The following is a 13,847-nucleotide window of genomic DNA, read 5'->3' as shown; positions in this document are numbered from 1 at the left end:
GGATACAGTACCGTGCTTAAATTTTCAAAAAATCTGCCGTAATAATTTACCAAACCGATAAAGGAACGTACCTCATCCTTGTTTGTTGGCTCTTTCATCTGTTGTATTGCATCCATTTTTTCTTTTATTTTGTGGATGCCGTGACGATCGATCTTATAACCGAAATATGTGATTGAGTCTGCCATAAACTCACATTTATTCGCCCTCATGTTAGGTTTTTCAAGGCGTTGTAGTACGGTTTCTAGACGTTGAATGTGCAATGTATCGTTTGGTGCTGTTATTTTGATGTCCCATCGATGTCTTTAGGAATGTTCTCGATCCCGCGTTGCCATTTTGCTGGCCCTGTTGCAATTCGGTACATTAGTCTAGTCGGCTGGTATAGTCCTTTATGTGTTGAAAGTGTGAGAATCCTTTGATCTTCTTCGTGCACTTTCATTTCATTTTCACGCTTTGGTGAGGTCGATTTTCGTGAATTTCTCACCACCAGACATTTGTGAAAATAATTCTTCGATAGACGGCAATGGATGTTCGTCGATGAGAATGCAAGGGTTTATGGTGATCTTATAATCGCCGCAATTCTAACTTTGTCGTTACTTTCAGGTACTGGAACAATTGGTGTTGCCCTTTCGCTGGTGTCAACTTTTTTTAATACGCCATTTTGTACCAAGTCGTCAATTTTTTTCGATTCGTGCTCGCATTGAGAACGCTGGTCGCCTTGCTTTCTTGAAAATTGGTGTTACGTTAGGTTTCAAGTGAATACGTGCTTTCAACCCGGTTAGCTTGCCTAATGATGTTGTGTCGAACACTCGTGGATACTTGTGCCTCAATGTTTCTAAAGATATTTGGCATCGATTTTCGCGAGTGTATGCTCGCCACGAAAAACTTTGTTCCAGTCCAACGGCAATAGGTTTAGCCACTCACGCCCCCATAATGGATGGCGTTTTGATTCGACAATGTATAATCGTAGCTCATACATTTTCCCCTTAGAAGCGACTTTGACATACACGAAACCGAATACTTTGATATTATTTCCAGTGTAGCTGACCAGTTCTATGTCCGGTTCGTGTAGTTGTTGTTCTTAAATGCGTCAAATTTGCTGATTTTAATCGAGTTTGCTCATAATTGCGACCAGTGCGCCGCTGTCAATTTCAAAATCTATAAAGAAAGAGTTTACTTGCATTGTAATCCAAAATTTTTTCCCTTGGTGTGTGCTTAGCTTTGGTTCCGATGATGTGGCAGATCTCCTCCAATTCACGATGCTCAGCGTAGTTATCCTCCGTTTGGTCCATCTGCTTCCGTTTCGTTTTGATGCAAACTTTTTTTGTGTGTCCGGATATGCAGCATTCCGTAAAGTATAAATTTTTTTCTGTACATTGTCGCGAAATATGTGGTCCGCCACAACGATAACAGCTTTTTTTCGGTTCTTTTCCTGAGTTTTTTATTTTATTGGTATTCTTCGACCGATTTCCTCCCGATGCACGATTTGTCTTTTCCTTGAGTGATACGTGCCCAACATCTTTGAGGTTATGTGTCATTTCGGCATTACCTTTTTCAGACAGTTCCATTGCACGTGCTGTCTTTAATGTGTTCTCGAGTGTTAAATCTGTTTTTTCTAGCAACCGATTTCGCATAACTTTGCTTTTCAAACCGAAAACTATTTGATTTCTTAAGGCTGTCTCGAGATATGAACCGAAATTGCAATGCGTAGCTATTATCTTCAGTTCAATCAAAAATTCGTCCATCGACTGATGGTCATGTTGCCGGCTTAGGTGGAAACGATAATTTTCCACGATTTCTAGCGCCTTTGGCTCAAATATTTCAGCCAGTGTCTTACAAATTTCGTCATGTTTTTTCTTTTCAGTTCGGCCGGCGCTAACTTGTCGCACAATGTATTGTACGTTGCATAGGCGATGTGATGTAGCAGCAAATGAACTTTTTTGTTTTCCTGCGTTTCATTTATAGCCTAAGTCTGTACATTGAGCATATGGTGCAATTTACAGGGCTATAAGGTAAGGTTCCTACACTGGACAAGGTCACCAACGTAAAAATTGCTAGTGGAAGTCACAGGAATCAGTAGGGCATGCCTTTCAAGCTATATCAAATTTATGGCTGAGTTCAATGGCAAATATTTTACTTATAAATATAGTAGACAGAATCGCGCGGAACGAGTTAAAGACAAGCTATTTTTGTGTATGGTCTTGAATAAAGATACTCCAGTATTCTCTAAAGCTTTGAATTAGTCACTAACTGAACGGACTATTAAGTGGCAGTGGTTTTTTGTTGTCTCTATCTCAAGAAATAGTGTTCATTCTCATAGTACTTGGATTGGATATGTTTCTTGAAGCCTTGCGCATTTTATGTATTTGCAAAAAAATTGTTGAGTTGCGGCAATAGAGAAAATAACGCAATCGCATTAGCTCATGGCCGTGACGCTACCTTTCTGGTATCAGCGCTCGAAAGTTTGCGTCATTACCCACCACTAATTGCAGGACCGAATTAACCCTCAATGGGGCCCTAGGCAACCATCAATTTGGGGACCCTTTTTCACGTACGTTCCCTTCTTTTTTCGATTAAAAAAATACAAACTTATATCTTTCATAAAACTTTTATTGTCACAATGTAATAATATCAATAAAATTACTCTCTACATTTTAAACATGTCATTTTCTACATTTGTTTTGGCAAATTCATCAATTATATCATCAATATCGATTTTATTCAATAAATCTGACTCAATACAAATTATACCTAACATCTCGAGTCTCTCTTGTCGCCTTGTAGCTCTTTCAGCAGCTTTGATTCACTTTAATTGCGAGAAGGATCGTTCGGCAGAACAATTTGTGATCATTAATATTAAAAAAATCCGAAGAGCTATTTCTGTGTTAGGAAATACATCGGCTAATTTGTCTTCCATTAGAATCTTATAAAAATGACTATGAGTTTTTTGTGCATCAGTGTATCTGCAGTTCACGTAACTTTGGAATTGTTTCATTTCAATGAAAAATTCTTCCAAATCTCTAGAATAAAAAATAAATTATTTATAGCTTCGTGGAGGTCTCCATCACTTAGAGAAAAGTTGATGAGAAATGCAAATCTCTCTGAAACTTCCATATACACTTTCGCACGTCGTTTGATTTCACTGTGAAGATTGTCGATGATTTCGAGGAAACTCTCTTCTAACGATCCGTACAAAAAAGCACACATCTGCCAATCTGCTTTTTCACTTTGCAATGACTTACTCACTGGACGCATAGCAGTCAAAATAGAGTTGAAGGCTTCTACAGCCTCTGTTCCAAAAATAACTGAAATTTTTCAAAATAAAAACAACCAGTGTACATTTTGAGATAATAATTTTTTATAAATCAATATACTTTCACTGCGATACACTTCTTTGCACGCTAATACAATTTGTCAAAAGAGTCGAAAATATCCTTTTTAGGAACCTTGTCTAGTTCGTCGGTCGTCGCCTTTTGAATGAGGTCAATTGAGTTTTATTTATTTGAGTAAAAATTATTTTCAGTTTTGATTATATTTTTCTTTCACTCTCTAGAATTTTATGTTTGTAAGAAAATTTTAGAAGTCTTTTTCATTTTTCGGGGGCCCCCGATTTTAGTGGACCCCAGGCAACTGCCTATTCTGCCTGCTTGTTAATCCGACCCTGACTAATTGATAGCTTCAATGCTATGCGCCCTTATCGCCAACCCATTTAACAGCAGGTGATGGATGCACATTGCGGAACTCAATTATTGCACATGGAAATAAAGTTTTTTCGAAGGTACTGTTAGTTGATAAAAATGTTAAAAATAAATTCAAAATAAAAGAAATTATATTAAATTAAGAATATAAACACAAAATAATGGACAGCTTAGTTGGAATTAGGCGTTCAAACAACAAGTTTTACATAACGGAAGAATGGTGGTTTTTTTGCTGACAATATTTTTGGGTAAGAAAAAATGTATAAAGGAATAAAAAATTTAAAATTAATTTTAATTCATTTATTATTAGTGGTTGCATTAAGCAACGCACAAACAACGCCTGACGAGGCAGATTACGGTAAGACATGGATATGGATGCCAGATGGTGATGGTAATCCCCAAGTTGCTTACTTAACTGAACCACCAGCGGACAGCCAACAAGATGAATTGCCTGATTTTATAAATGTTGAACTTTTTGATAGGTAAATATGCAGTAGTTACAAAATAATAAAATGATCTCTTTTTGTCGGGCTGGTAGTTGGGAAGGTAGTCTCATCTACACTTTCAGAAAGGACGAAGTACATTGCGGTTAACCTGGACAACAAATTGTAGCAGCGGGTTTACTTTGAAAATCTTTAGAAAGGCAATAATTTAATCAATAATTAGTGCTGTTTTGGAGCAAAACCTGCTCGCCATAGCTTCTTAACGACAACTGATGCCCTTAGCTTTCGGGAAGTGATTTTGAACCTGAGTGGAGGTGATTTTCCGACATGGAGGATAATTGATGTATATTGGTTTGGAGACAATCCTGTATCGACGTTCTCGGAAATGAAAAATAACGAAAAATTACACTGAAGATGGAACAACACCGAAAGCGGGTTGTCTAACAAGGGCTGACGAAAAAGCGTTCCAATATACAGGAGGTGGAGGTCTTCGCTTTCCACTTTTGCCGAATTTGCGTGTCGATGGGAACACACTAGGAGCCGACACGTCTTCATCCTTTCGCATAACATAACTTAGTCAGCCATTAGGCCTTTATTCGCGAAGATAGGCTCATATCCGCGACAACCTCCTACATCTCACTATTTAGTTTATTCTATAAATAGGAAGGGCCATAAAGTTTCCATGGACCTTTTCCTTCCAATACTCTAAGTGTCATCCCATCTTCACCTCCCATCGTTTCTTTAGTATTCTGAGAGAGTGCCGTGCGTAATATTAGTATTTAATTTGTGCTATGATGCCAGCGGCCAACACTGAAATCAGTAGCGTAAATACATTTTTTTAGTTCATCATGCAATTTCCAGTGCTACTCCCCTTATGACATTCTTGACTGGTTAAAAACCTGGAAAACCTCTTGCAGAAGGAAAACTTTGCAAAAGGGGTTTTGCTCAGACCTTGTATACTCTAGTATATTCCAAGGTTTTGAGGTGATCACCAGCAGTGTCAGTAATGGCTTACGTCTGGCTGTTTAAACATTTCGAAAGTGGTGATTTATACCTTTTGGGATATCGAGTCAACGCAGCAAGTGTCGGGCGAGTCTTGGCGTTAAGCAGAAGAGTTCTCATTTATGAATAGTTTTCAGCTTATTTGGATGTCGGGTTAGTGTCAAAAGCGGTATTTAGTCATTGCTAAGTTTTAATTTGTGTAGTCCTTCCAGCAAGTGAACAGCGAAATGGGCTTAATAAACCTTATATACATATATCGAGAGCTTTCTGAAATGCTAAGAGGGAAGGATAAGTTCTTCAGTCCTATGGAAAAGCCGCTCCTATCAAACCTTACTTACTTAATAACTTAATTGGCGCTTAACATTTTAAACGATTATGGCCGTAAAAGATGCGCCCAGTCGCTTCTCTGCTGTGTTAACTGGCGCCAATTGGTCACATCAAGGGTCCTTCCAGCGTAGTGGGAATCGTCCGCTTCCTCTGCTTCCATAGGTGGGTTCCTATCAAATCTAACCTAACTTAATTGACACCGATTGATGGACGAAGAACGCTTATAAATATAAGCCCAAGTACTTCAGCTCGGTCACCAGGAAGCGATTTATAAATACATCACGCATGGAACAGCTACTTCTAACCTAATCGAATCATTTAAAATTGAAATTTTTTTATTTAATTTAATTTTAAATTTTTTTCAGAGATCACACCGATAAGACAACAACAATGCAAATAACCGTAAGCAATCACGCAAATAGCAGTCAAGGCTCGCTTATACGCCAAAAACGTGATACTTGGGAAGATATGGCTGGAAAATTTAAGCCTGAGTTGGATACGAAAATATTGGTACATGGTTGGAAATCGAGTACGACCAGTGACTCCATACAATCCATACGTGGTGCTTATACCATGCGCGGAAACTTGAATATATTTGGTAAGTTACTAATGCTACTTGTTCGACGCACTTTGCATTAGATGAGAGGTATTGCAGATTTGTTTGTTATAGATAGCTTCTGAAAATGTTAGCTTGACGATATAGGTTAGGATTGATAAAGTGGTAGCTATTCCGGTAGGAGAAGCTCATTTACGCTACACTTACTTGGAGAGGCGTTGCGTATCAGCGATCTCTATCTTGGATAAATCCTTTAGAGTTCCGAGTAAAACGAGGTCGATGATTTCACCTCACAATCCGTTATGTAGCTTCAACAAGGAGGGTTATCCAATATATTGAAATGTATCATATAGACTCCCATTGAACAAATGAGCCTTAGGGAACCCAATGATTTGGGCCTGCCATCCACTTCCGGCTCGAAGGATCTCCCTACCCTTCAAAAGGAAGTTTCTGCAAAGCGATTTCTTAGCTTATTTTGAGGCTTATCTGTGCAAGAGTAGACTACAGGTGGTTAACAAAACTGCGAATTACCCATCAATTTTATTCAGCTAAGGGAACCGCTTGACAATATGCATGCGGGACTCAAGGGGTTGATTGTAAAACTCCATTATGCGAGGCGAATCTTATTGCAAATATGATGTATCATAAACATATTCAGCAGGCGAGTTGATTCTAATTTCCTCATGGAACAAGCGGGTAGGGGATGGCCTAGAAGGTTCAATGCGGTTGTTGTTGTTGTTGTTGTAGCGATAAGGTTGCTCCCCGAAGGCTTTGGGGAGTGTTATCGATGTGATGGTCCTTTGCCGGATATAGATCCGGTACGCTCCGGTACCACAGCACCATTAAGGTGCTAGCCCGACCATCTCGGGGGCGATTTATGTGGCCACATTAAACCTTCAGGCCATCCCCTCCCTCCCCACCCCCAAGTTCCATGAGGAGCTTCGGGTCGCCAGAGTCTCGTCTGTTAGTGAAACAGGATTCGCCGCGGATAGGTGAGGTTGACAATTACGTTTGAAAAAGCTATATATTGCGCTGGAAACCTGAATGGTTGCGCTACACACCCCTTGAATCTGGTATTTTAGTCGCCTCTTACGCCAGGCTTACCTACTGCGGGTATATTCTTACCCCCTTACTCGCTGGGGGTGTGGTCATATTAAATTGTTTCCAAGATGGGCGCGCTTAATGGTGCTTGTTACCGGAACGTACTGGATCGACATCCGGAAACATCGATAATCTTTGGGGAGTGTCTTTATTGGTCCTACAACAACGACAACAACAACAACAAAAATTATATCTATGCACCGAACTGTGATCAGGCACTCCCAGAACACCCTTAATCGCTCCCCAGAAGAGCTCACAGCCTTGCATTCTCCTTGGTTATCTGAGAAGATGACAAATTCTCTAACCGTAGTAGCATTGGATAGCATCCCATCCATCTTATACGCCTCATCCTACATCGCGGCTATTTCCGCTTGGAAGACACTAGACTGATCACTCACTTCGAACTTGCGGCTTACATTGAACTCAATACATTAACTCGGTCCCTTTAAACTTCGAGTCATCCGAGAATTAGTCAAATATTGGGTTTCTATCTGGGTGGAATGAAGGTGTTGATAAAGTTAAAGTTGGTAAGAATGCTGACAGCTTATCAAATGGAGCAGAGGCCTCAGCTCTTGCCTATGATCTCTTGTAGTAGTACAAGGAAAGCGGAGTCTTCCTAGCCCATTTATCAACCGATTTCCCCATTGAGGATGTTTTGAAACCAGGTGTCTTGTATTGTCTCGTAAAGAGAACTAAGTAATTCTGTTTCGCAAGGGTTGACAAACAATCCACGTGGTTCATCCTACCTATACACCATATGCAGACAGTCTGAAAGAGCATAGCGCAATGTGGCCAAAACTTAACTCGCTATCAGGATTATCTGGTCATCTACGTAGGAAACCAATCGACAGCAACTAACTTCAAGGTTCAACAGGAGATCCATCAAAGCTCTTCCCAGACTACGGAAAGAAGGTGACTTAGCCCATTTCCTATATATTAGCTGTTAAGCTAAGTTTAAGGCAATTGGTCTGAATTATGGCCAACCAGCAGCAGGAAACTACCAAAGAACTTAGAAGATGCGCAGGAATAATGCCACCCAGTCCCAGGGATTTGAAGTCTTGAAAGAGCAAAATAATAGCAAAACAAGCAGGTTTTCCCGCATGGGAATGACAAGCATTCCTAGAAAGCCAACAACCGTTGGCATTTCTAGAAGAGTTTCTGCGCAACCGGAACATCAGAAACTTTACCAATTCCAAGCTACTCATCGCCGAGCCACCATTCATATACTATATGTACCCACCCCCACGACACGATATAAGTCATTTCTTCCATAGTTGGGAACTCCTAATTGAAAAGGCATAATGTCCATTTTTTTCTAGCAATCAACTGGCGCGATCAAGCGGATAATATTTATTATTTGAAACCCGCACGTTACACAGTGCAAGTTGGCCGAGCTGTGGCCAAACTAATCGATTTGCTCGTCGAGGAAAAAGATGCAGACTCAAAGCGTATACACCTGATCGGACACAGTTTGGGAGCGCATATTATGGGTTATGCTGGTTCGTATACGAAATATCGCGTTGGAAGGATAACTGGTGAGTTACATAGAAAAGCTGTAAATAAGAATATATAAAAAAAAAAACCGCGCATACTTCTAGGCCTCGATCCCGCGAGACCTGCATTTGAGGACTGTAGCGGACCAGAGCAGCATTTAGATCCAACAGATGGTGAGTTTGTTGATGTAATACATAGTTGTGGTGGGATACTTGGTTTTCGCACACCTATTGGATTTGTGGACTTCTATCCGAATGGGGGTGGTGCACCACAACCGGGTTGTACTGAGATTTCGCAAATATTCAGTAAGTAGGTCGTGCTTAATTGATGCCTCTTAACTTAGCTGAATTTTCCTTTCCTCTACAGCTGGTTGTAGTCATGGTCGTTCCTATGAGTATTTTGCTGAATCTATACACACTGAGAAGGGTTTCTATGCTACACCGTGTTCGACGCTACAGGAGCTGCTCAATAGAAATTGTACCGGCGATAAAATACTGATGGGCGATCCTGTGCCAATGAGCGCTCGTGGTATATATTATTTGAAAACTGGTAGTAAACCAGGATATGCATTGGGTTTGACTACGAAAGATTTGAATGCATGATGTGATGTGTGATTTTTATTTTAGGAGGACATTGTCAGCAATTTTTTACGTTGTTGTAAATTGAATATTAAAAATTTGTAACTTTGAAAGATATGCTGCTTGTTTTGTTTTCATAGGAGAGGGGATGGTTTTATGAGTGTCAAATTAACGGTCTACGGTAAAAAGAGAATTTTTATTAAGAGTGAAAAAAGCGAAACTTCTATCCGTAGTAGTGCGTATTTTTCCAATTCAAACTGGGACACTTCGATTCAAACAATAAAACAGAGACTCGTCGTTTTTTCCATAAGAAGAGGACATACAAAATCACTCAATTAAAGATCAACACATTAAGACATTCGGGAATGGGTGTGCATGTCAATTAATATAGAGCAAAGCGTGAAAGCTGTTCATGCGTAACTAATCGACAGACTTTGATAAAATTTTGATTTCGAAATGATCCCGAAGTAGTACCGAAATGATACCGAAGTGATTCTGTAAATGTCTTAAAACAGTTTCTGAATAATTTTAAATTAATCCAGAAGTTGTCCCAAAGTTATACCTAAAATAATTTCGAAGTGATCCTAAAAACTTTCCAAGTTGGTTCCGAAATAGACTTGAAATGGTACCTAAATTATTCTTGAAGTGATCCTGTAACAATCCCGAAATGACTTTGAAATAGTACCCAAATAATCGTGAAGTGATCCTGAAATTGATGCTATATGGTCCAGAGCTAGTCTCGAAATAATTCCGAAAATATTCCCGAAGTGATCCTGAAATTGCCCCAAAATTTCTTCGAAATTATCTTTAAAATTGTACGGAAGTGATGCTGAATTCATCCCGAAATATTCTCGAAACAGGTCTCAAATGGTCCAAGAAGATATGATACAATTGCATTCCCTTAAAATTTGCTCCAAGTCCGTGAATCAGTTACGCATTGAACAGAGATCAGAGATGATCCTTAAAATAATCCTGTAGTGTTCCTGAAGTCATCCAAAAATGTTAACGAATCAGTCTCGAGTAGTCCTAAAATGATCCAAGAATAGACTATACGATTTCATCCTCTTCAAAATTTCATCGCAGTGACTTATGATATGACATCACATTACATCATACAATGAAACACCACATCAAGAAAAGTGATGTGATTTCATGCGATACAGTATAGAAAAACACTGAGCATATTTTTATAGTTATTTTTTTAATGGTAGCCGTGTATGCCTCTCATGTCACAAAAATCACTTTGCTTCATCACAATACATAAAATAACTGCACTTTCATCACTTCATCGAACTTCGCTTTGAGTGACATGACATCAGAAAACATTCTTATATATCACATATTCTATATAGCTATTTCAGTAAGTGTTACATATCGTGATATATAACGAAATAATTTTTTCATGTTATTGGACATTTTTGCAGGACGTGATACTTTATTGGAGATTAATTTTACTAGTTCACTTGAAATCTCCTTTTGTAACATCAAATATCAGATAACTTGATGTTATTTATAATTCGTTTATACCAACAACAAAGTCTTGTAGTAGTCGTAATTAAAGCTGCATAAAATTGCACCCCAATACCCTAACATTTCACATAATAACCTATGGGATGTCATCATGTCACCTTAAGTCACATCACCATTATATTCCAATTTCAATGTTAAATCACACACCGTTGCCTCATAACAAACAAATTTCCATTACATAGCAATGCATTAAAGTTACATCACTTATATCTAATCATATCGTATCACATCAACTCATAGCAATACATGGCATGACATTAGATCATTATGATTTTTAACACCACACATAATAGCCTATAGGATGCCATCACATCACTTCAAGTCGTATTACAAGTATATCACAATTTCATCGTTGCCTCACAACAAACCAAACTTCGTTACATATGTACATATGTATGTAGCAACAAATTAAAATCTAATCATATCACATCTAATCACATCGCATCGCATCAACTCACAGTAATCTATGACATGACATCATATCACCATGAATTACAGCGCAACACAGCTTATCCATAATTTCGCAATTTTAATGCTAAATAAGTGAAAAGGTTCAAACCAATACCATTTTAATATAGAGCTTCATTATATTTAGTTTTGTTTTTGGCAATAATCAAATACTTATTTAGTATATTGTACATTTGTTTATATACAAAAAAACCTACGCAAATACAACTACGATTTGTTGACTTTTGAGAGCTACATGTATTTTAAGTAAATAACTATCTCTTTGGCTCTCTCTCGTTCATAAGTTTATAAACAATAATAAATAAAACTGGCATATTCTTCTCACTTTGTTGTATGTATGTATTTTGTTATCTCAAAAATACGTAACCATAAATAAAACAATAAATAGAAAGCAAGTGGTGACTAAGCCAAAAGAGAGACACTATGTAAATACTACATACATTTATAATGAACTCCGTTGGAAAAACTTTGCAATTTTTTAAAATATTTCTATTTCACAACAATTCTTAATTGTGCTTACCATATGTGGGCCGGCATGACGGAGGCTCCGTGACTTCTAAAATTTTAATTTCATAATGATAAATGATCAAATAAGGCTCTGGGATGGTACTTCATGGGATGTACCAAGTCCGACCCATACTAACGTATCCTTGGCCTCGTGGAAAACGTTAGATAAAAAACAGCAATCAATTGAAAGTTGAGTAGTTCACCTTCTGAAGGGTTGTATGAAACTTTTTACCTTGTTGCCCTTGCACGTGTTTGTCAAAGTTGTACCAAAAAAGCGTCAGAGACATCACCATGCGAAAAACAGCCAAATGGACTTGCAATGGTATTAGAAAATTTTTTTTTTGCCGATTGGGACGGAAAATGCCTACACCATAATTGTTGCCTTCATAACCACCTTGTGTCCGTACGCTGAAAACCACCCATTTTGGTACCGTGTTCGAAATTTCTCGCTTTTTAAAGGCCTTCTGTTGTTCTTACGTCAATGTCCCTTTTTTTTGCTCTGAGTGGAACATTATCGTCTGTGATTTGGCTGACTCTTTCTTGAAGAATTTGTCGATTGTGGCTCGATCGCCAATATTTGAAGACAGTGTGTTCAGCATCGTCCTCGTCTGCATCGCAGTAAACGCACTTGGGATCCTGGACCTTTTTTTATTCTGTGGAGGTATTTTTTGAAAGACCCGTTTCCAAAGAGCATCCGGGAAACATTGTACACCAAGAATTCTGCTGCTCCATGCTTCAACATCTGTCATTAGTGTCGCTGTCCATCTGCAACCTTGTTAAATTTCCCATCCTTCTTGCCACCCCGATGTTTGGCATCAACCTGCTTACCAACGATACCTGTTAAGATGCATTTTCAGTAGCATGTTGAATTTGCGCTTAATATGTTAGTCTAGGGTCTAGGCTTACTCCCCATTTATTGAATACCTTCCTTGATTATATTTCCGCACTGTAGGTAGCATGGTATTTGGAATCGCTGCTAGCAACTCGCATGGATTTAGCATTACGTCTCTATGCTTTTTTTGTTTTATTGGACGTTGGGGTAGCGCACTACCCTCACGTGGCCCAACGAAACCAGGCTAATCCTGTTCATGTGTCCACATCACGTGGGACCACCGTTAGGCATAACAACGTCGCCACTACTTCGTATGCGCATTTCTCTGCGCTCCCTTTCAGCATGCATCAATTTCGTCATAACTATAAACGCCATCTTGCTCACAGCAGTCCAACACTCTATTTGTCCGCACATTCGGGGAACTAAATTCCTAATGGAAGGCTCCTCTCCTCTCCAGAGAGTCTTTCGCCGTGACAACGAGGGCAGTGAAACATTACATGTTCTGCGCTTTCCAATTCGAAGGGATAGTGTGGACAGAAAGGATCCTCCTCTATCCCACACTTATGTAAATATTCCTTGAAGCCGCCGTACCTGCTCAATATCTGTGTGAGGTGGTAATTTAGTTCGCCGTGTTTTCGCTCGTACCATTCCGCTATATTCCGAACTAGCATGAAGGTCCAGCGCCTTTCTCTCGATTCTACCACCGTTCTTGCCGCCTAACTATTGTTCGTGCCCTTGCGCTTTTCTTAGCATCTACAGATGGTCAGCTGATTCCAATGCCATACAGATCGTCAATTTCACCTGATAGTGGATCTACTGGGATTTTCCTGGATAAAACATGACAACAATAAACAGACACCTTCCGATAAGCACAGGCTATTCGTATAGCAGTAATGCTATTCGTACAAAAGTACGCTATATCTATGCTTGTGGGGACATCTTCAATTGCGCCAAAAAGGCTGTTTCCCGACCTGAAACCACGTTGCTTGGGTGATAGTCTCCCGTTTGTTGTCTCTTACTTGTTTTGGCCTCGCTCTAAGAAGGACCCTCTTTTTTGTTTTATCCATTCAAGAGAGCGCAGGATTTACGGCGGAACTGCTAGTGTCATTCAACATTATTTTGCAAAGCCGTTTAAACTGGAAAGATAGAGTGTGGATTTCCTAGAGGGTGTGCTGATCATGAAGTACGCGCACTCTCTGCGAGAGCAAATATGTAACAATTACGTATTGCTTATTATGAAAAAATCTGGAATGCCATAGTAAACCTTATTTACTTGTATTATTTCATATTTCCACAAGAGTAGGTGATATAAAA

The 13,847-nt window shown here is 39.1% G+C and overlaps 1 protein-coding gene across 1 annotated transcript; it reads left to right on the top strand.

Moving 5' to 3' along the window:
• The first annotated feature begins 3,818 nt into the window (after positions 1–3,818).
• Positions 3,819–9,313, top strand: LOC137249225 (pancreatic triacylglycerol lipase-like). The gene is made up of 6 exons (XM_067780536.1): positions 3,819–3,943; positions 4,006–4,177; positions 5,833–6,065; positions 8,444–8,659; positions 8,723–8,923; positions 8,985–9,313. Exons 1-6 carry the CDS (start codon positions 3,913–3,915, stop codon positions 9,218–9,220), a joined length of 1,089 nt encoding a protein of 362 aa, XP_067636637.1. The 5' UTR covers positions 3,819–3,912; the 3' UTR covers positions 9,221–9,313.
• The last annotated feature ends 4,534 nt before the right edge of the window (positions 9,314–13,847 follow it).

The sequence above is a fragment of the Eurosta solidaginis genome, chromosome 4, assembly GCF_040869045.1.
Source record: "Eurosta solidaginis isolate ZX-2024a chromosome 4, ASM4086904v1, whole genome shotgun sequence".
Lineage (NCBI taxonomy): Eukaryota > Metazoa > Arthropoda > Insecta > Diptera > Tephritidae > Eurosta > Eurosta solidaginis.
Note: the sequence above shows the minus strand (reverse complement) of the source record. Positions and strands in the feature narration are given on the sequence as shown.